Source organism: Anticarsia gemmatalis, chromosome 6 (genome assembly GCF_050436995.1).
Source record: "Anticarsia gemmatalis isolate Benzon Research Colony breed Stoneville strain chromosome 6, ilAntGemm2 primary, whole genome shotgun sequence".
Taxonomy (NCBI): domain Eukaryota; kingdom Metazoa; phylum Arthropoda; class Insecta; order Lepidoptera; family Erebidae; genus Anticarsia; species Anticarsia gemmatalis.
This window is the reverse complement of record NC_134750.1, coordinates 1,448,324-1,470,235: the sequence shown is the minus strand read 5'-3', so window position 1 is coordinate 1,470,235 and position 21,912 is coordinate 1,448,324. Positions and strand designations below refer to the sequence as shown.

Below are 21,912 nucleotides of genomic sequence, written 5' to 3'. Positions count from 1 at the left end.
CTTAACAGAATTGTATTAACAAAGTTGAGAGCTTAATAAAGGTGTAAAACAAGCTATTACTTTAAAAAAAACCTCAGTACACCACATCCATGGATAGTAGTTACTTTTCCCTGCAAATAGTAGTAAAAGGAGTTTGTTTGGCTCACAAAAAGGTTTTATCCTAGATTGATATATAAAACACTTTTTACATACATACAAACACAACCACGTCTTCCTCCCATAGGAAAGAGAGACCAGGGAAAAACAAATTTAAGCTCGAAAAATTCTCTCATACGTACAAATAAATCTGAATCAGTGCGACATCGATTTTGTCAGACTTCATTTTCTTCCTCCCGCCTCTAAATAGCTTCTGCAGAACAAATTGCACATCAATATGTGTAAAGGAAATTGACATTATACTCAACAAGTGGGGAGCCCTCGTACGAAAGGGACTGATAAATACCTTTTTACGTCAGCAAATTGAATAAAAATCATAACCCACTCTCCTTCATAAGGTGTACTTCCGCATGACTGGTACGGGAGAAGAAGGGACAAACATTGAAAAAAATAGTTTTTTTTTTGCACGATTTTACAAAACAATTGTCGAATCTGTGTGGGATAGAAATGAATATATATGTCATAGTGTCAGTCTTCCGAATCTATACTAATATTATAAAGCTGAAGAGTTTGTTTGTTTGAACGCGCTAATCTCAGGAACTACTGGTCCGATTTGAAAAATTATTTCAGTGTTAGATAGTCTATCTATACTAATATTATAAAGCTGAAGAGTTTGTTTGTTTGAACGCGCTAATCTCAGGAACTACTGGTCCGATTTGAAAAATTATTTCAGTGTTAGATAGTCTATTTATTGAGGAAGGTCATAGGCTATATATCATCACGGTACGACCAATAGGAGCAGAGTATCAGTAAGAAAAAATACTAAAACAGGGAAAAAATTCACCCATTGTCTCTTATGTGACGCAAGCGAAGTTGCGCGGGTCAGCTAGTTCGTTAATATTTCATCCATTATTAATTACAAATACCACGATTTAAAAAATATCGCATAAAAGATATTTGAAAAAAAATACACTGTGATTTCTGCACTTAAATCTGTTATTGCATCTCATTTGGTTTTAACCCAACTCCAATGACTTTACTAAAATTAAAACAATATAATTTGATTCTTAAAGTTTAAACAGTGGTCTCTGCTAACATCAATGGAATCAAAACATAATGCACAACTCTGACTTCCATAACTTGATATTTCCACTTCAAAAGCAAGGGTAGCTTCAATGTTATCTAAAACGCAGTCTTACAAATAAAGTTCGCATCCCCATTGTAGACTGCAGATAACATTAGCGTGTAAACAGTTGCGATAGGGGCGACACTGTGACGCCGACTACGGTGAATGCGATACAACTCTTTGCGTTTTATGATCGCCTGGTACTTTTTGTGGGCGAACAAAACATGTTATGTAACTGTTACCGATTGTTTCATTTGTTTGTTTGTATTCAAAGTAACATAATTTGACAATTTACAAAATTGATTTGGTATTAAAACCTTTAAACAAGTTTTTTTTTGTGTATATTATAGTCTTATATTTCTTTTTTAATGAAAATAATTGCGCATGTTTGTAAAGTGCTGTGTTTTAACCGAGAAATGAAGAAGGTTTTTTTTAAATGATTAATAATTATAAAATAAATAGAAGCATAAATTAAAAAAAAAATATTTGACAAAGTATTTGTTTTAGTTAAAATAAAAATAAAACTGTAGTTTTGAATGATTCAAGCCAAGCCAAATATTGTATTTTTCGTCTTCATATCTTATGTCTTAGAGTTCTGATAACGAAAAGCTTTCACCTTAATAAACTATAATACTATCTTAAAAACAACATAAAATTAAGATTTCGTTCCACATAAAACGTATTCCTCATTCAATCTCACGAAATATAGTTGGTTGTAAACAAGTGGGGTTCGAAGCCGACAACCTGACGCCAATGCTGCTTTCATTCCCAACAGGGGACTGCGAGATAAACCAATCACTGTATTGTACGGAGTTCAATAGTAGCTGATGAGATATGTAGGCTATATCTAACTACGTGTTTGATGATGATAATATATAATTGGGTTTTAAAGTTGTTGTTTGTCGTATGGTTAATGGTCAACCTAGTGTCAAAGTTGTTCAAGCCACCCGAAAAAGCTTTTAACATGGCCTAACGACTGTTATCTTAGTAGACAACAGACGATAACTACTTTTTACGTGCCCTCCGAAATTTTAAAGTTGTGGTTAATATTGTTAAATAAAAAATCTTACATATAAAGTCACTGTTTTTTTAGTTTAACGGTTTTAATATAATTTTATTTTATAATAACTAACACGTTAAAAAGTTTTGCATAGAAAGTCAGTCATTTTCTATTTTTAGGGTTTTGTAACCAAAGGGTAAAATGGAACCTTATTCATGGGACTTCACTGTCTGTCTGACTGTCCAGGCTGTGTGTTATAACCCGTGATAGTGAGAAAGTTGTAACTTATACTTTTACGGTAGGTATGGATTAGATTTGTACCAAAAACAGAGATTTCGAAGATTTTCCGCGGTAAGGTTGTTTTAAATAGGCTTTTCAAACAAAAATCTATGGTAGTATAACTAATTGCAGACTAAATAATGGTTACACATAAATCCTAATACAATGATAGGCTGAAATTCATGAACCAATTTGATCCACCTACGTATAGATTATTCCAGGCTTACCTTACTAAATCACGATGATTCAGCCTAATTGTAGCCTTAATTCAGGACAAAAAAGTGTCATTTATCATCTGCTTCATGCTTACATAAAATTGCTTTCAAAACTGATATTAATCTCTAACTCACAATACCTAACATTGCAAACTCTATACTGTAACTTACTATAGTGTCAATATTTTGTTCAAATGTAGATTGGTCCCAAGCAAAATTGGAAAATCTTATGCAATCTTCGATCTCATATACTAGTTTTATTAATTTAGTATGTAAATAAATCCAGTGCAAGTTATAATACCTTTCAGGCTTAAAAGCTTTCAGTTACTCAATATAATATTACGTCACGATGCACAACTCGGTACAACTTCATTATGCATATTTTATTTGTTGACATCCGTTCGCTTCACGTCAACATGTTCCCTCGCTCTTATTGAATCTAGGAACGGTGGAAGCCAAACAACTCCTCTCGTATTATGTTAGCCTGGTACTTTCAGTCATCTTAGCTGAGGAAATTGGATGTTTATTTTATTGAATGGAATTTCAAGTTTTCTGTTATTGGTTTAGGAAAACGGCGTATTTGTAAATCAATTACAGTTAAACAAATGTTTTAAAGAGATACTATATTATTGACTTTTATTTTTATTATAAACTAAGGGTTTATAAGTCTAAATATGTAAATGTACTAACGAAAATAAAATTTCGACATCTGAGCAAAAATGCTAGCCGAGATAATAATATTGTTTACCAATTCCATTCCAAATGCTTATGTTTTTATATTAGCACATAAAGTCTTATTAAAAATGCGTGTTACAAACAATACTTTTGTCTTATATTGGCACACTATTTTGCTTCAAACAAATAACCAACGAACCCTACAATTCCCGCAACACCACAAATAAAAAAGGGATCACACAAATCTATTTTCGTCTCCAAAATTTGCTCAATCTTCCACAAAAATGGGCCGAAAAATGTCCAAAAACGCGTTCAAGTTAGCGACACAACCCTTATCGATGTTTTTATCTAAACAGCTCCCATCTGCCCTGTATCCCAGTCGCGTCCTAACTGTATACCGCATCACATGTGCGTTGTGCTCCGCGATACTTCTGCTCCCCTGGTACTTTTCGTGAACTAGTGAGTGAACTTACTTGTTTCATGTGGTTTTGGCCGGTTTGCTTGTGAGTAAAATGAATTATTGAAAGTTTTAACAAGAAATAATTTGTTTATTTATGCCGTGTAAACTTTTGATTTTCTTACTTAAGTATGAAATTGTTTTCGTATGATATTTGAGCCTAAAATGCATTATCGAAAATAAGAACCTTAATTTTATAGTAAAAATAATATAATTCAGTGACTTTTTTGGTAATTGTGTAGGTATTTTCAGGATATTACGTTACAATTTTCATTATCAGCTAAGAATTAGGCATCAATATATTAAACTGAAACGGAAATAATGCAAATACTACACGATTAGTCTGTAAAATTAGTTGCAGCACCTTTCATATTATTTATTGTCTTTGCTTTAAGTGCTAGAAAAATATTTTCGATTGCCTTAACTTATAAATAAACAATTTTTTTGCGGTATCGTGATCAGATTCATGAGCAGTATTGCCTATCAAAACGACACCAGCTATTATGAGAGGACCTTATATATTATTCTTTAAAATAAATACACGATATAAAATAAATTCTCTAAACAATTACCAACCCGTTTTATCCTTTGAGAAACTTATCCAGTCCATTGCAAAGTGCGTCCAGCTTTGAACTCGTGGGAACAAGCCATATCGTGCATGCGTGTAAAAAGTGCTAGGATGTTTTAATTGCTTCTGTCAATAATTAGTCCCAGTTATGGATGATTAATGCTCCTAGTCGTTGAGTTCTTTGTAACATGGCATAATGGTGTGGGTATTTTTTATTCTATTTGCACATTCGAATAGAATGTATTGTGTGGCATTAAATGTTTTTGTGTGTTTCTTACTTTTTATAAACGTCCTATTGGAATATTTTTAGTAATGACAAACTTTCATAGCTTTTTATTCTAATGCAGCGATAAAAATAAATAAATAAAAGGATTCAAACATATTTATACTTAATTATTTATCATTCTTTTTTCATACATAGATACAAAAAATCACGCTTCTATAGGGGTAGGCAGAGAACAGAGTACGAAAGAGCGTACAAGTTACATATCTATCCATACTCAAAATTTTAATGAGTCTTTAATTTATTTCACACAAAAGCATTAAAATGTATAATTTACGTAATCTTAATAGCACGACGATAATACATGACAATCGGTTTAACCGCCAAGCTACTTAAAAACTATAATTCAATTACACAATAAGAGTCATAGCAAAGAAAGTACGTGTTTTTATTCATCATAATTGACGAATTAACCGTCTGTATGCTATAGTCATTAGGCCAATTTAATCTCTTGTCCCGCCGCGACCCATATACTCTCCAACTGCTTTGTATTTAATGAAATGCTGTACATGCATTTATTCAGTTTTAAAATGGATTAAAACTATAAAGCTCTTTGTTTGAACTGTTTGTTTCGGTATAAAGTATTTTAAGCTTTGAGTAGATTTTCGCATGTTTTTTTTTATTATTGCATTTAAATTTTACTGGATGTAATGTTTTTTTATAGATTATGTAGATAGACAGTCGCTCCATGTAAAATACTGGTATTCGGCTGTATTCATAATACTGGAAGCCGACTCCAACATAGTTGGAAGAAAGACTAGGCTGATACTAATGTTCTTTATACTTGAATAAGATGACAGAATTAAAGATTTTAACTATAAATAACTTGTATTATGAAGAAGTTATTTTTTAGTTCGTAAGTATTAATTACAAACAATACAAGCCATTAAGTTTCGGTATAAGATGCAAAGTACAGATACTTAACCCTAATATGAGTCGCAAGTTGATAACAAGCAATGCAAATTTCGCCGAAATGTCAAGCAATGTGAATTAAATATATAATCGCGTTCATTCCCGTCTAACATTAAATAATACTTACTTATTATACTTACTATGAAAATTTATTAACAAAAATTTCCTTTCTTGTATTGAAACTAATTTTGATAATTGGAGCTACATTAATCTAAATCATTAAATCTAAAAAGATAGTCCAATAAAACAATGCACATATATACACTATGTATGTCTGTATGTTTGTATGTATATTCTCACAAACTGCGCAACTGTTACCAATCTAAATAGTTCACATCCTTTACGATACCAACGTTTGTATATTAACTAATGATTTCATTACGTATCGCTCGAAATTGCTTTAAAAATATTAGGTTTTAAATGTTAGTGACATTAGTTACTGTTTAACAATAGGTACTTACTAAATATATAACCGAATCATCAAAATAGAAAAGAAAATTGACAAATACTTAATATTAAAATAAGACTTATTCAAAGTTTTACAGAACGGATAAAAATATGATGATATGCAGATTCTAATGGCTGATTATTATATTCAATTATTAACTAGCTTATAGTATACTTGACTTAGGGATGAATTCTATTACTATGCCAAATTTAATATAATTAGTTCAGCCATTTTGTCATCAAGAACAATTATACAGACCCAATATCCAGTTATATTAATACGTAAATGTATATGTGATTTTAAAACACGGAATCGAACCCCACACTATAACAATTCCCAACAGCTTTCAAATGCACTAAAGACCAATTTAAGTGACTCGTGGACAAGTGACGTCAAGATAAGACCGGGGTTAAAGTTCACAATTACAAGAGACCCACCCCACGACTGTCAATCGGCACAGCATACGGGCATCCAGATAATATTGTACTGAACTTAATAGGGCGAATTGAATATTAGTTGGCAAGATCCTTTTGTTACTTCAGACTTATGTCAGCCTTAGTACTCAAAATATTCGTTGAAATTTCGTTTGTTTTTATCACAATTCTATTTGTTATAAAATGTCAGTCGAACTTTGGTCCAAGAAAAGAAAAGTACAAGAAAGAAAGGCATGCTTAACCAATAGTTACTCCCCTCCCACCTTTAATATTTAACACAATTTCGATTGCACAAACCATAGCAGGCCCAAAATTTTGTTTCTATGAAAGATTGTTAATTTGCCAGCTTCACAAATTATTAAAGAATGTCAGATTACCTATGTGATGGATAAAATGACAGCTTTATGAAAAGGTCTTGTTTAGTTATCCGATAGTTATCCAAGTGGATTACGAAGGCTATAAAATTGCTATATATTGTATCTCTATGGGAACCTGATTCTAGTTAAAATGTAGCTCTAAAGTCTTGTGATAAGAGTAAGTGCATAACATATCACAGCCGCGTCATTTAAACTTTGAATCGACGGAATGTCTTCATTTTTTTTTATTTGCTCCAGAAGTTGCAGCGAGCACTTAGTTTTAACGCCTTAATTTGGCTCGTTAGTAGTAAAAATACCGTTTCACATAAAGTGCATAAGTATTTTAAATATATCAATCCTTCGCGGGCCTTAAGTTAGAGATTCAAACAGAATACGTAGACTATTTTGACTTCCTCTTTCCTGATCATCAAATTCCTTTATAACAAGCTATCATAACACTATCAGTATAAAACATAGACAATCAATCAATTGTGAACAATAAATATCTATAATATTTTGTCAGAGGGCACTTAGTGTAAGTATTTGATCGTCCCCTCGATCCAAACAGTTCTCTTCCGCTAGTTTGTTGGAGTGACTATAAAAATAAATGGGTAACCCCTTCGCTGGATGTTAATCCCATTGAAATTTCACTTACCAATGAGACAAGTCGTTGAAATTGGAGATTTTATTAAAGATGATATCATGCTGGACTCATAGTATACTGCGAAGTACGTACAACTGCTCATCGTAGTCATCCGAATTTGATGCCCAAATTGATTTCGGAGGAAAAAAGTCGCAAAATATTATTCTCGTTAAGTAACTCTTACTTGAAACTAAAATACGTGCTTTATTACTTAGAAAATGATTAAATAATTAAAATTAATGAAGACGATCATTAAATGACAGAAAAATTAATATCTTCCCACAATATTCTTGACAAATATTGGAAAACCTCTTAGGAAAATTGAAAAAGAAGCTTTTCAGGAACAATAAAAAAAAAACATGTTAAATAATGTTTGTTGACAGTATACTGTAGTTTTTTGTGATGTTTACGTGTGAAAACCACTACCCTGTGCTTTATGTGTACGCCACTATTACTATGTATACCATATAAGAGTGAATAATATCGTAATAGCTAACTTTTGGTATTAAGAATTCCACAAAACTTTGTCTACCCTGACTCAAATTAAAAAATATATTTTTATAAAGCACATGAGAGCTTTTTTTTAAACAACGTATTTTTCATCAAAGAAAAACACTAAGACGTTCTAGACTAAACATAAGAAGCGAATCTTAAAATACTCAACACTTTGTCCATCTCTATCAATTCAATAAATCAAGTTAAGAGCGTCGGCTTTCATTCACAATTCAGAAAGAGGTCGACGGCACGATTGATAAAGTAGTTGTGACGCGACAATCAACGCATCCTGCCCAATTGCACACGCATGCGAAACGACGCACCCGCGTGCCTACACGCACACACACAAACACACTGACATACACAAAAACACACAAACACACACTGACACACACATACATACACACTCATATTTTTCACAATATTTGAGACATTCAAAACAATTTCCACTCCTAATTCATATTAATTTCTTGTAGTAAAACCATCTAAATTGCGGCTTGCCAATGGCGGGTGGCACATAATTTTGTAAACATGAACTCTCTAAGCCTCTAGATAAAATGCCGGTCCTTTTTGTTGATAAGTTAGACAGTAGTTTAGCAATTTTAAGGTTTACCAAGGATTTGAACGTTATTATATAAGAATGATACAGTTTAATAAGCTTAAAAATAGAAGTCGTTAACAATTGTAATGTAAATAACAGAAGAGATCCGGAATAATACTCAACTATTAATAGTTCAAAATGTTCATTGTTTTCTTTGTGTATCATATTCATTCTAACTACTGAATTGCACACACACATTAGCGTACTCTCCCACATACTCAAGACACAGTCTGTAAGCTTACAAGCAGTATGGAATTACCAAACCAAGCTTACACAAACACGCAGGCATTAAAAAGAGCTTGAAACGGACATTTCTGTTGTCAAACTGTTTATTTCTACTTTTCATGTTTGTATATGAATTTGCATGTGTATAATTATGTACTGCTATTTGATATGCCTGTGTCAACTCAATGCTGAGCAAGCAAGCACTAATCATATTGCCCAAAGAGATGTTTTCGAAAAAGTATAATACCTATGTATGTTCCTCAGGTCTATACCTATCACCATGCCAAATTATATAAAAAATAATTTAACTGTTAGGACAGTAAGGACAAACAAACACATTTACGACATCGTATGCATACTGTGACCACGTGCCACACACACACAACTGCTTTCTTCACACACACATCTGCAACCAATTTGCACCGCGCCGCGATCTGAAACATTTCAAGTTCAATAATTTCATCGTTTGTTATTCAAATTATCACGTTTCGTAACGGTTGCGCGTTATAAATAACATTTGTTTTTCATATTCAACTGTCGAAACTTCATTGATGGGTTTTGACATTGACCTTTTGTTTTGTAATAGGTTATTTTTGGGTTTGTTTGCGACACTACAAGCAGAGGAGGAGGAGGAGTTTGCTGTATATAAATGTAAAAAGAGAGCTTAACTTAAACTTCTCAATGACTAAATAAAACTAAGTTTCCTCTCTGAGTGTGTATAGATGCGAGTGTGTATTCAGTTTCATTCATTGCACTTACACAATAAAACACTCTTCTTACATACTTTCAAGAACTGATTAATGCATACAAGATTACCTTAAGATATTCTCCTTCGCCATGGATATCTTTATTTGTTTGTGCATTAAATTCACTGTTATTTATCATTCAGCTTGGTTCAGTAATAATAAAATTATGAGAATACAAAGTATCTCAAACTTAGATCCTAATATTATTTCATAGAGGCACTTATACCAAGCAATATTATTCTATTGATCATAACACGAATTGACAAAGGTTTCTACTATTTATATCCGAAACCTACACGTTTAATATCAACCAATTTTCCCCATGATTCTTAGAAACAGACATCAACATAGATTAGTTTTGTGCGACGCGATGCCAATGTTATTTCGTTCCCTTTTCCTTAAAGGGTGGGTAGACCCATCCAATTGTGAAGTATCTCAATGGCATATTGAGCCCAGAGAACCAATAATGTTATTTTTGGCAGTAATTAAAAACAGACTGGCTATGGGTATTATTAGACCTCTTGAATATAAGACGTCTTTTTATTTATTTAAGGAGCTACTACTGCCCGTGACTCTAACCGTCTGAAAATATGAAAATATTTTCCGGCGAAAGTATCCAATGTGTTAATTCAGGTTATAAATAAGGTATCTGTGAATTCAATTTTTTTTTTAAATCGGTCCGGTAGTTTTTTCGTGATAGAGTAACAAACATACATCCATACATACATCCACTCATCCATACATACATAAAACCAAGCATACATACATACATACTTACAAACTTTCGCATTTATAATATGAGATGCCAAAGTTCGTAAAGTTCGGTACTCTGATAGCTTAAAACCCAGATTTACGCATTTAATTTTTATCCTGTGAAATCTTTTCACGCAAACAAAGTCGCGGCAGAAGCTAGTAATATTACAACATCGGTATCACACACTCATCGCTACAATTAGTTCTCCCTCCGTCCTGTGCTGTTGACCTCCTCACAAATTATATGAAGCGTTAATGGGAAAAAATAGAAACGGACATGGGGAATAAAGGGCCAGTGGAAGATGATTAATGAAGTGAAACTGTACGCGTTATTGGTTACTTTTTATGGTAGATAATATGGACAAATTATACTTCTGCTGTGTAGAATTGAATTATAAATGTTGAGTGAAGATATGTATTTTGCATTAATACATTTTTATTGTATCTTGCTTCGACTATTGCAAAAAATTATATTGATTTTGTTATAAGTGGTAGGTACGTCACAAGAAGAGGATGTATTTTTTTGAAGGTCCAAGTTCTTGTAGTAACTGGTTTTTAGCAATCTGATGATTTATGATGCGCAGTGAGTACAATAGACTGATGAGCGAATCGTTTAGTGTCAATTTGTAATTCATGTCTGCTGTGTGTAACTTACTATATAATTTCTACCAAAACCAAACTTTTTATGTACAAAGAATATATTTTACAATGATTAACCTTATCTATTTTTTGTCCCCAGAAACCTCCAATTTCCAAAATGAGGCAGCACCATTAGTCCACCATGGATCGAGGCCAGTAGTACAATGGTGGTTAACGTGATAAGGACTATAAAGACAGAAGCATGGTGCGTGGTGGTGATGTGTGTGGTCGCGGTGGTGGTGGTCGAAGTCAGTGCCCTGAACGGACCCAATGTCTGCATGGTGAAACAGAAGTAAGTAATGAATACTAAATTTGAAATTTATTTGCTTTATTTGAATGAGCAGTAACCGAATTTTATCACCACTTCCATAGCCAGGTGCTTAAGCAACAAAGGTGGTTAAGCAACCCTTGGCGCGGTCACTCCATAGATGGGTGACCGCAGAGTGGTATTTGAACTGGGCGTCTCCGTGCTTCGGAGGGCACGTTAAAAGTTGGTCTCGGTTGTTATCTATTTCGATAACAGTCGTTAAATCATGGCAAAGGCCTTCGGGCAGCTTGAACAACTTTGACACTAGGTTAACCACTAACCATACGATAAGAAGAAGATCACCACTTCTGGATAAGTAGATATTTAGATAGTAGTAGTTTACAATTGTATTCAAACATTCGCTGCCATTTAATCTATTTAATAGATTATCCGGTACTTATCTATATAAAAACGATAGTATATCCATATAAAAACTGCGTTGTATTCGATTTTTTGTCCAAATCTATATATTATGACTTATGTCTTTGGGATAGTAAATAGGTAATAAATCCGCAAAACATTAAAAGAACTAGCACTTGTTTAGTTATCATAGTAAATAGAGACAAAATAACTAGAATCGGACTAAGGCATTTAATTATTTCAACAAAACGTTATTCAAATAGCAAGCAAATAGTTCGTGACAGATCAATCAACACAGTTTATCATATAATTTTAATAGGAGCAAGTATTCTTCTACCTTAGTCACGGCACCTACGCGAGAGTCTCGATCAATGCCATTAACAGGTACTAGTAAAAGACCACACAGAAAGTAAAGATATATCTATGATGTAGTTAAGTATATTGGAGAGATTAAGTATATTAGGATTGTGTGTCAAAATATGACTGGTGCGGTCCAATCGCAAACTGTAGCGCAATTCTCTTCAATCGGTAGTGTCGAGTGTGTGTAGTATATATGTTACTGTAAAAGCCCGAACTGTGGTAACTCCTAAGATTTTCCGGTAAAACCTAAGATTTACCAACTCTCAATGGTAAAAGTCCGAACAAGCCAGAGTTTAAAAACTATGTTACGATATATAAAAAAATCCTCCTTCATAACTATGTTCATAACTATTTCACGGTATAATTATATACTGTGACATAGTTATAAAGAAGGAGTTTTGGGCATAGCGACATGGGTAGGTTAGGTTAGTTATTCTTTTTTTAACCACCCAGAAGGAGGAGCCCCGCGAAGCGGGGCTCCGGCGACATCTCGATATCATCAAGTGAATATAGGTAAAAGTTCGAAATAAAAGAATTGTTCGGACTTTTACCATTGCGAGTTGGTAAATCTTAGGTTATACCGGAAAATCTTAGGATTTACCACCGTTCGGGCTTTTACAGTAACATATATAAACGTATGAAGTACTAGCTGACCCGCGCAACTTCGCTTGCGTCACCTAAGAGAATAAGTCAAATTTTTCCCCGTTTTTGTAACATTTCTTACTGTACTCTGCTCCATTTGGTCGTAGCGTGATGTTATATAGCCTATAACCTTCCTCGATAAATGGGCTATCCAACACTGAAAGTTTTTTTTTAATCGGACCAGTAGTTCCTGAGATTAGCGCGTTCAAACAAACAAACAAACAAACAATCAAACAAACAAACTCTTCAGCTTTATAATATTAGTATAGATGTGTAAGTTATATAGTATGTATAAACTTGTAATAAAATGTCTTTGGTTTCACGAATCACAAATGAGTACACGGTTCATTAGGTTTCTTTCAGAGAACTCGTGAGGTATCCAATATCAAGCTTTTTTGTGTAGAGAAAAATAATTATTACAAGTTCATACATACTACAATGCGAAAAGACTTTTTCCCCGACCTAATAGTTCCTACGGAGCCCGCTAGAGGTTGATTAGTTTTTCGTGCAAAATTGCTCCGTGCTAAATGTTTTGCTGACTGAATTGCTAATTGTTCCGTGTGGGAATCGAGCCCACGACCTCCTGACACACGGTAGTGGTATGGACACCTTAACTGTTGAGCTACCGAGGTCGTCAAATTTGACTTACTGAAATTTTAATACCTACATTTATTAATTTCTTGAAGTTTAAACTTAGGCTGTGAAAGCTTCATTCCAAATTTCCAATTTCTAAGAAACCTTTACAACATTATGTTGGTAAATTACATCTATATTTATCAAGTACACGTCTAATTGTATGTATCAAATATTAACTCACTAGAACAACGCCTTTACAATAATCTACATAGAAACTTACACAAGCAAGGTTGCCTCAGGCTTTGTAATTATAGTTCCAGTTACAATTAATACTGGTAACTGTCTGATGGTACTAAATAAATACTCTACACTGTTTCTACAGCTCGTAAAATTAACAATGAAGATATCGGTGCTAAGGAAATAGTTTAGGGATGTCTTATTATAATTTTGGATATTTTAACTACGATTGAGTTAAAGCTTGCTACACTCATATTCGGTTCGGCATTAATCGAATTAGCCGGACGGCAAAACCGAATATTTATAGGTGAACCCGATCAGTACAAGCCGAATAAGTGTGTCGAGTCGGTTTTGGGGTAACGATAAATAGTGCCGAACCGAATATGTTTGGAGCAAGTAAAGCCTAAAAGATTGTCTTGTGTATCATGATGGATACCATCGTTGTTTAATTTCTTTTCGACGACTCTTGTTTTTGTGTTTGTAATTGTTTCTATGTATCCTTTTAGTAGTGGTCGTTCTGGATATAGGAGACATGTATTGTGAAGATGTTATGTGTGTATGATTTTGTGGTGTCGGTTTAGATTATGATTAATGTAACTAGAGAGGTCCTTTAAATACGACTAATTTAAATCGTCAGAAAATTCCTCACATATTCGTTAGAAGATCGGTTCCAAAAGTAAATATTTTAGTATTTGTTGATCAAAGACAGAGTTTAAATATCTTACATAAGAGAGCATATTATCGTGTTATAAGTGGTATTATGATTGGTTTTATTGAGCATTAAAATTAAAATGGAGACGTTTATGACCAATTTAACTACTTCAATTTATTAGTCGGGTTGCTTCTTTGATAGTAACGGATAGTTTGTGACTTAGATGTACTTTTTATGCCATAATATTCCATTCAACAAATATTTACTGTGTGTTTAAGATTGTTTGTTTGCAATAGGTCTAAAACCAATCATCCAAACTTATTAAAAATTACAGCTAAATATATCAAAATATATTATTTTGATTATTACATAAAAGACTGTATAAATACTTACGTAAAATCGTAAATAGATAATTATTCGATTTTTCCTACTTGAAGTGGAAGATGGTAATTAACGATTTATACTTCAGACCTGTACACATCATTATACTGCAAACGGCTCACATTTTTTTTTGTTTTTTTTTTTTAACCTATACTGTCCCATTGTTGGGCAAAGGTCTCCCCCAAACTCCTCCACCGGTCTCTATCCTCAGCCATCTCTTGCCACCCTTCCAGATAGGTGTCCAAATCGTCACGCCAACGTTTCCTCGGCCTGCCTCGCCGTCGTCGACGACCTTCAGGCATCCATTTTGTGACGATACTTGCCCACCTATCTGGATGCATCCGAACAACATGACCCGCCCAATCCCACTTAAGTTTGGCAGCTTTCTTGCCAACATCCGCGACTCCTGTTTTGGAGCGTATAACGGTGTTACGTACGGCTCACATACGCGATGTAAATTAAGTTTTACATTACCTTATATTTGTTATCCGATATTTATACCGAGTAACAGCGAGAGTGGTCACAGGCAGATGTATTCAAAATTCTAATCTTCTTATTTTTATCTTTCAAAAGACAACTCCAGCACTAAGAATTGCACTTGTGTCGCGGGGATTTTACAAACATACAAACAAAGGACACAAAGTATAACCAGACCCAAAACAATTATTTGTGGATCGCACAAATAATTGTTCCGTGTGGGAATTGAACCCACGACCTCCCGACGCAGTGATATTGGCGTGGCGACCTAAACCACTGCGCCACGGAGGCAATTCTTTCACAAGCTGACAGCTACTTTCAAAAGTTTCAACAAAGTTAATTTCACCAACATCTTTCAGCCATCCCTAACACTTACAAAACCTTCATTCTAGAAGCTATAAACACTTTCTCTACAGGTACAACATAACGAAGAGAGTCAAGTACCGAGCTCCGATGTCGGTGAGGACCTACGTGTGGTGCTTCGCTGTACCCCCCAGATGCTCCAAATGGACGACCGAGATGAGGGACTTAACTAGGCTTGAGGTATGATAGTTTTCTTACTAATATTTTAAATACGAAAGTTTGTGAGGATGTATGTAATATATGTAATGTATGTTTGTTACACTTTCACGAAATACTACTGAACAGAATTGATATGTACGAAATTTTTGGTAGACGGCTAGTAAATATCTTGTCAATCCAGGTAGCCGTCACGTAAAGTAAACAATTTATAAGTAAAAATTATAATTATATTATTTAAGTGAAGCACAAAAATATTGCTTTCGGTACAATAAGACTTGCTTTGTTGTAGTAAGGGAATTTTCTGCATTTGCCTATCAACTAAAGACGTAACTATGTAAAACTAGCTAACTCACGCGGCTACGTCCGCTAACAAGTTTTTATCTCCAGTATCAATTGCTTAAAGTTTGGTTTTTGAATAAACATTGACCCATTTGATCGGAGATCTTCCAAATTTTTATCAAAACCGGTTCAGTGGTTTTACCGTGAAACACTGTTTATAATATTCATCTCAAATTACTTTACTCATGCTCCAATAGACATTCATTAGGTTTTAAAAATTGGATTTATCCTTATAAAAATCCACAGTCTGGAAAATTACCAAGAGATTTGATTTAACAATCCAGTTTCATTTGAATACTATATACTGTTAGATGTCAACAGTTCACTTAGGACTATCCTTGAGAAAAACTAGACTGATTGTGACAATCTCCCGGCGCAATTATGACGCGGCATTCTTATAGATCATTATGAATGTTTATACGAACATTATTGGCAGTTTCCTTTCTTAGATTGTTTCAAGTTCGCGATTTGTTTGTTTTAATTTGAGTGTATTATTCAAAGTTTGAAGATAATTGAAAATATAGATGGAAGCGTGGCTGAAAGATTTTGCGGATAAGTAAGCTCCATCAAAACGCACAAAAAATCGTGCAATAGAAATTAGAGAAGACAGAAATCAACAATGATTTTCAATTTCTTTGCAGCTACAGGTAGGCCTGCGGGGTCTTTGAACTTCGAACACGAAAGTAGTAGAGACAGAACCTAAGATTTCTTTACATAAAAGTTCTTTGTGTTTATTAAGTGTGATAAACCTTTTCCAGACAGAAGAAAGAACTGCGGAAGTTGCAGTTTGCTGTCCAGGTTACAAGATGAGAGACGTCTCTTGTGTGCCCATCTGTCCTAATGGAAAGACTGGTGCTGGATGTTCGGAAGGTACGTAGACCAAAAATAATCAGATGAATACTGTCTGATAAACTGGTGAAGTGAGATACAGTGGATAAGAATAGACCTGGCTGATGGTCTTCATTTAGACTAAAGTGCAACACGCGTCAAGATAGTGTAATATGTAATCATAAGAAAATATTGCCTCCCTATTTTATATTTGTATCAACCATAACAGGAAAATATCAATACTGTAAAAAGTAGAGTAGGTACACTATCGATGAATATTGATATAAAAAATATATATTTTCAGACTGTCCGGATAATAAATGGGGTCCGAACTGTATAAACGAATGCAAAAGATGTAAAAACGGATTCTGTTCACCAATCACAGGTGAATGCGACTGTCTGGACGGATGGCAAGGTGAGAGGTGGGTTACCACTTTATACTATTCAAATAGGTCAAGTCACAGTACAAACTTTTAAAGATATGGCGATTTACTGGTTGCGATTGAATTTAATTACATTGGTGCAATTGTCATTAGGCGAATAAAAAAATACTTTATTAAAAAATAACTTTTAAGACAAAAAAATAAGCATAACTAAGTAAAAACATGAAAATAATGCAAATAGAAAAAATAATAAAAAATGTATTCTTAAATGTGTTCTTCATTTTCCAGTTGCGACACAAGCATGCCACCGACGACCACAACGCTGTCGTTAGAAGAATTACTAACAACACTTACAACTAAAATCACAACTACGACACCTAGAGTCACTACTCCCAGTACTACGACTACTCCTAAACCTAAACCGACTACCCCTAAACCTATTACTACTACAGTGACTATCCCTACCACTAGAATGACTACGCCTTTAACTACGCCTATGACTACAGTACCTTCAACAACAGTTACTATACCTACAACTGTAGCTACAACACCAACAACTGTAGCTACTAGACCTTCTACAGTTTTAACGAGCCCTTTAACAACTACTACAATTGCAACAACAAAAGCTACAAGTCCAAAAATTTTAACTACTGAGAAGGAAATTGAAGAAACTACACCATATCTAACTACAGAAGTAGTTAAATTGATAACAGAAACAAATAATACAACGTTTATTACGACTAGTACATTGAATAATATTAATTTGACTACAGAAGATGTAACTAGAAGGATATTTATCAAACCAGTTTATAGTAATACGGAATCAATTGCTGTGAAAGCGACAGAACCAACTGTAGTCGCAAGAACATTACCTACAGTAAATGTACAGCAGGAACCCACAGAAATTATAACAACTACTGAAGCACCAAAACCAACGATACCTCAAACTACAACCACCAAAGAAATTACATATAAAACCGAAACTACAAAGAAAGAAACGACAATAAGAATAATGCCTACAACAGTAAAATTCAAGCCTAAGGAAATATGGATACGACCAGCACAAAAAGGTGAATCTCCAATTGTAGAGACAAAGATTAAAATGACTCACGAATTTCCAAGATACAGAAGTGCTAATAACAAAGAATTGATACCAGCGGTCACTACTCCTAAGACAATTATAGTCTCTATAATACCTACATCAGTATCGTATTCAACTTTCAAAAAGATTGCATTGACATCTTCATACTTATCGACGAAGAATACAACAAATGTTTCATCTTACAATAAAACTGAACATGGATTGACTACTAAGCCCATGCCGGCTGTAACTTCTAAACCAGTGATTGTATTAACTACTACAAAGAAAGACGTAATTCCTACAATATCTATCACCAATGCTACAATTCTACCAAGCACTTCTGTTACTCCGAAAATGTCTTCAACTAAACCAACTTCAGTAGCTTTGGAAGTAACTAAACCTCAAATTAATAGCACTAACAGCATGACGACTGAAATTAACAAGAATATTTCTACTTCTGCATCTACTTCTCCTAATACAGTAAGAGTTACACAGAATGTGGTACTTATGAATGCGACTACTAAATCTTTAAAGATAACAACGCAGGCGTCGACGGAACGAACGACGAAACATTTTGTAAAAGCGATAACAGCTAAACCTGTGAATAAATCTTCAGTTACTAAACATAAACCGACTAATCCTCCAAAAATTGTTGAAAAAGAAATTACGAAGTCTAATACTACTAAAGTTTTAAGTAAAATGACAACAGATGGGCCTGCAGATGACGAGGAATTTCATATTTTGACAGAACCTGAGCATATAACTGCGGTAATGGGAGACAAGGGTACTGAGAGATCTTCAGTTGACTTGATATCAGTGATCAGTATAGCCGGAGGGGTGATGATGGCGGTGATTACTGTTGCGGTGATAATAGTGATGATAGAAAGGTGCAAGAAGCCGAGGTATGAGGACGTGAGGAAAATAAATGATATAAGGATGCAAGTGATGATTGATAATAATGACGTGCCGCCGCCATACGTTAGGAGCATATTCCACACACCACTTCCTGGTAAGCATATTATTATTTTAATTCAGCAATTAAAACATTCCTATCTAAGTTATATGTTAAAATATAAATTTGCCTTTACCGGTGATTCAAATAGTTTAGCTCTGACTAATCATAGCAAAAACACACAACGGAATGTTTCTGTTTTTTCACACAATAGTGAAATAAGATCTGTTTCATGAAAAGCGGGTTTAAAGAGAGAATTACATGGAATTTCTGCTCTGTGACTATGGAATAAGACTTATTAGGGAGATTGATTCTCAACACTCACGTGTTTGTCATTTTTTTAAGTGTTGACCGCCATTCTGCTAAACAAGGGGGTCTCGGTGAATTGCTTCAATTTCACTAATAATTCCTTAACAAAAATTGTTCACTTGTTCCCGCTAGGGGCACTAATCGGTCCTTCATACTTAAGTTGTTAGCGACACGGTTGTCGCTATTCGATAATGGTAGGAAATCGCCCTTGACAGACAAATTGCTACATTTATCATAATATTATTAACTGGATTGCATGTTACTTAGTTAAACGGTTTTGACAAACGTAATGATTGAATAATAAATGGAAGGGCAACGTGTATGCAAAGATAAATTGCATAATGTCTTGTTATTATTGTTCAACTTGATCTCATTCAATGATGGGTTTCTTAGCCAAGTTTTCTAATCACTTATTACTTGGTTAGGTCCGTCCATTTTTTTCTCTTCTCTTCTCTGGTCTAAAAAGGTATGATTATGTACCTAATTTGTATGAATATAATAATTAAATTTATATAATATTTGCGCAAAATATTTTTTGAAATAACTTATCTGATAGATTTATTGTCAGCACCTAAACGAAACATTCTATCGACATTCCACTTGGTACGCTACCCGATACTTAGAAATGGTAAAATAGGACAATGATACATTTTTCATGTTATCGAACAGAAAGATTGCCGCGATACCCCTAACCCAAAATTAGTAAAGTACTTAGTAATTTTATTTCAAAATGTATTAAAACGTTTTGTATTTTCAGAACCTCCTTCTTCGGAGAAATGTCACTATCAGCCAATTTCCACTCTGGACCGCAATTTGAAACAGTTCATGAGACCAGTTGTGGTGCAAACCATTTCGCCTATTATGCTGGAAAATTTCAGAGGTAGGAAATAACTAATTTATGCGCACTTTTTGCATAAGGGTATTTTACATTTGTGAGACAATGTATTACACACCTTTGTCTTAACTTTAACTGACTTTCGAAAACTTTATGATACATTCGTTTTTAGGCTGTTTGGAAAGGTTAAAAATAATCATAATGAAAACTCAAAGTAGAGTTAGCCTATGAGGAGTTAGAATTCTAAATATACAGATAATTACTATTTCTTTCAGGTATTCTAGAATGCCACTACGACCATCTACCAAGAAGGAGCCATGATTTCGGAACAATTCAAAGCCGTTCCTCAGTAGCGCCATCTATGAGCGACTGTGGTGAACTGCGTCATATGCGAGCTAGCGTAACGGATTCCACGATAGAAGCTTTGAAGTGTGAAGCTAAGCTTGATGTTATAGATAATACGACTTCTGAGCCTTTGTACGCAGAAATACCTTGTTGGAGACCACCTTCCGAGCATGCTATTGAAATAATAAACTTGAATGGAGAAGCCGTCACCGAGTTATGACCGCAATGCTCAATACTCAAGTGTTCATAGCTCACACGTAGTTCTACCGTATTGTACTAGATGGCGCTGTTGTAAAAGTTTTAATATTCTACCAAAGAGTTTTACTTATGTGTGAGTGAAGTATTAAATTAATATTGTATTAAAATATTAAATAAAAAAATTCTAATAAATTGTTCTGTTCTTTTTTCCTCAGAATATTATTGTTGTCTGTAGGAATATTTGCAAATTTCGTAGAATTGTTATGATAAACGATATCAGTGTTAAAGTTCGTAGGTATTATGATATCATCAAAGCGCGTCCAATGTTTTGCTCTGGGTCACGTGTTAGTTAATATTTAATTACATACTTAATATATTTATATCATAATCTCACTTGTGCACTGTAATAAGAAAATAGAAATCATATAACTCGGCCAATATCTTCGAGTAGAACAAAATAATACAAGAAAAGGGTTTTATTTTAATTTTACTAAATGGGACCTAAGTCAATGCCAATGGCAAGAAGGGTTGTCGTCACGCAGACGGCTGATTGTAAAGCATTTGCCGAATCCACGTTTCATCATTCTATTGCGGAAGCTATATAACGTGAGACTAGGACTAGAAAAATATAGGTACTTTTTTGCTTAGATCTTGTTAAGAATGAAAAAAAATATATTAACTCTAAACAAGAACCTATGGTATCTATTAATCGTTGTGCAGGTGTCTAACTCAACAAGGTATCACCTACCTTTCAGAATAAAAAGTTTTGGGATTTTAGAGGCCTAAATATGTTTGAGATAAGTACCTATTTAGCATTTCTCACCATGTTTTTTCTCTTGATCAAGAGGAGTGCGTCTACATTCTTACCTATTATAGTTACCTGGGACATAATAACGTCAAAAAAACCCACGTAATATGCTCGATCGTGATATTCCTGTACTTATTTAATGCGATAGTTACAACACAGTCAAAAATAGGTATTCTGTATACAGTTTCTTAAAAATATAAAAATAAAATAACAGATTAATCCCGAGGTCAAACAATAACGGTTAAAATTTACGATAAATATTATATTTGTGAGAATTACATAAAAACATTGCAGAACAGATAGCAGTATCTCATAGTTTCCGACTAATGTGATGATATATCTTATTTCGTACGAATTAGGGACCATTGG

General features: G+C 34.0%; 1 protein-coding gene across 2 annotated transcripts; it reads left to right on the top strand.

Annotated features, from left to right (window-relative positions):
• The first annotated feature begins 3,754 nt into the window (after positions 1 to 3,754).
• On the top strand, positions 3,755 to 20,914 carry LOC142973459 (uncharacterized). 2 transcript variants are annotated; one of them, XM_076115151.1, is made up of 8 exons: positions 3,755 to 3,850; positions 11,052 to 11,243; positions 15,360 to 15,486; positions 16,563 to 16,674; positions 16,937 to 17,054; positions 17,304 to 19,105; positions 20,115 to 20,237; positions 20,468 to 20,914. In XM_076115151.1, exons 2-8 carry the CDS (start codon positions 11,116 to 11,118, stop codon positions 20,755 to 20,757), a joined length of 2,700 nt encoding a protein of 899 aa, XP_075971266.1. In that variant the 5' UTR covers positions 3,755 to 3,850; positions 11,052 to 11,115; the 3' UTR covers positions 20,758 to 20,914. The 2 variants fall into 2 exon arrangements, with proteins under 2 accessions (XP_075971266.1, XP_075971265.1); XM_076115150.1 differs by having other exon boundaries at positions 3,769 to 3,894.
• Positions 20,915 to 21,912: the final 998 nt, after the last annotated feature.

What these genes read in the sequence shown, in the direction of transcription:
- LOC142973459 (XM_076115151.1), top strand. Translation starts at nt 11,116, where the DNA reads ATGGTGGTTAACGTGATAAGGACTATAAAGACAGAAGCATGGTGCGTG. An exon ending in GTCTGCATGGTGAAACAGAA is followed by an intron (nt 11,244 to 15,359) that starts GTAAGTAATGAA and finishes CTTTCTCTACAG; the next exon opens with GTACAACATAACGAAGAGAG. An exon ending in ATTCCACACACCACTTCCTG is followed by an intron (nt 19,106 to 20,114) that starts GTAAGCATATTA and finishes TTGTATTTTCAG; the next exon opens with AACCTCCTTCTTCGGAGAAA.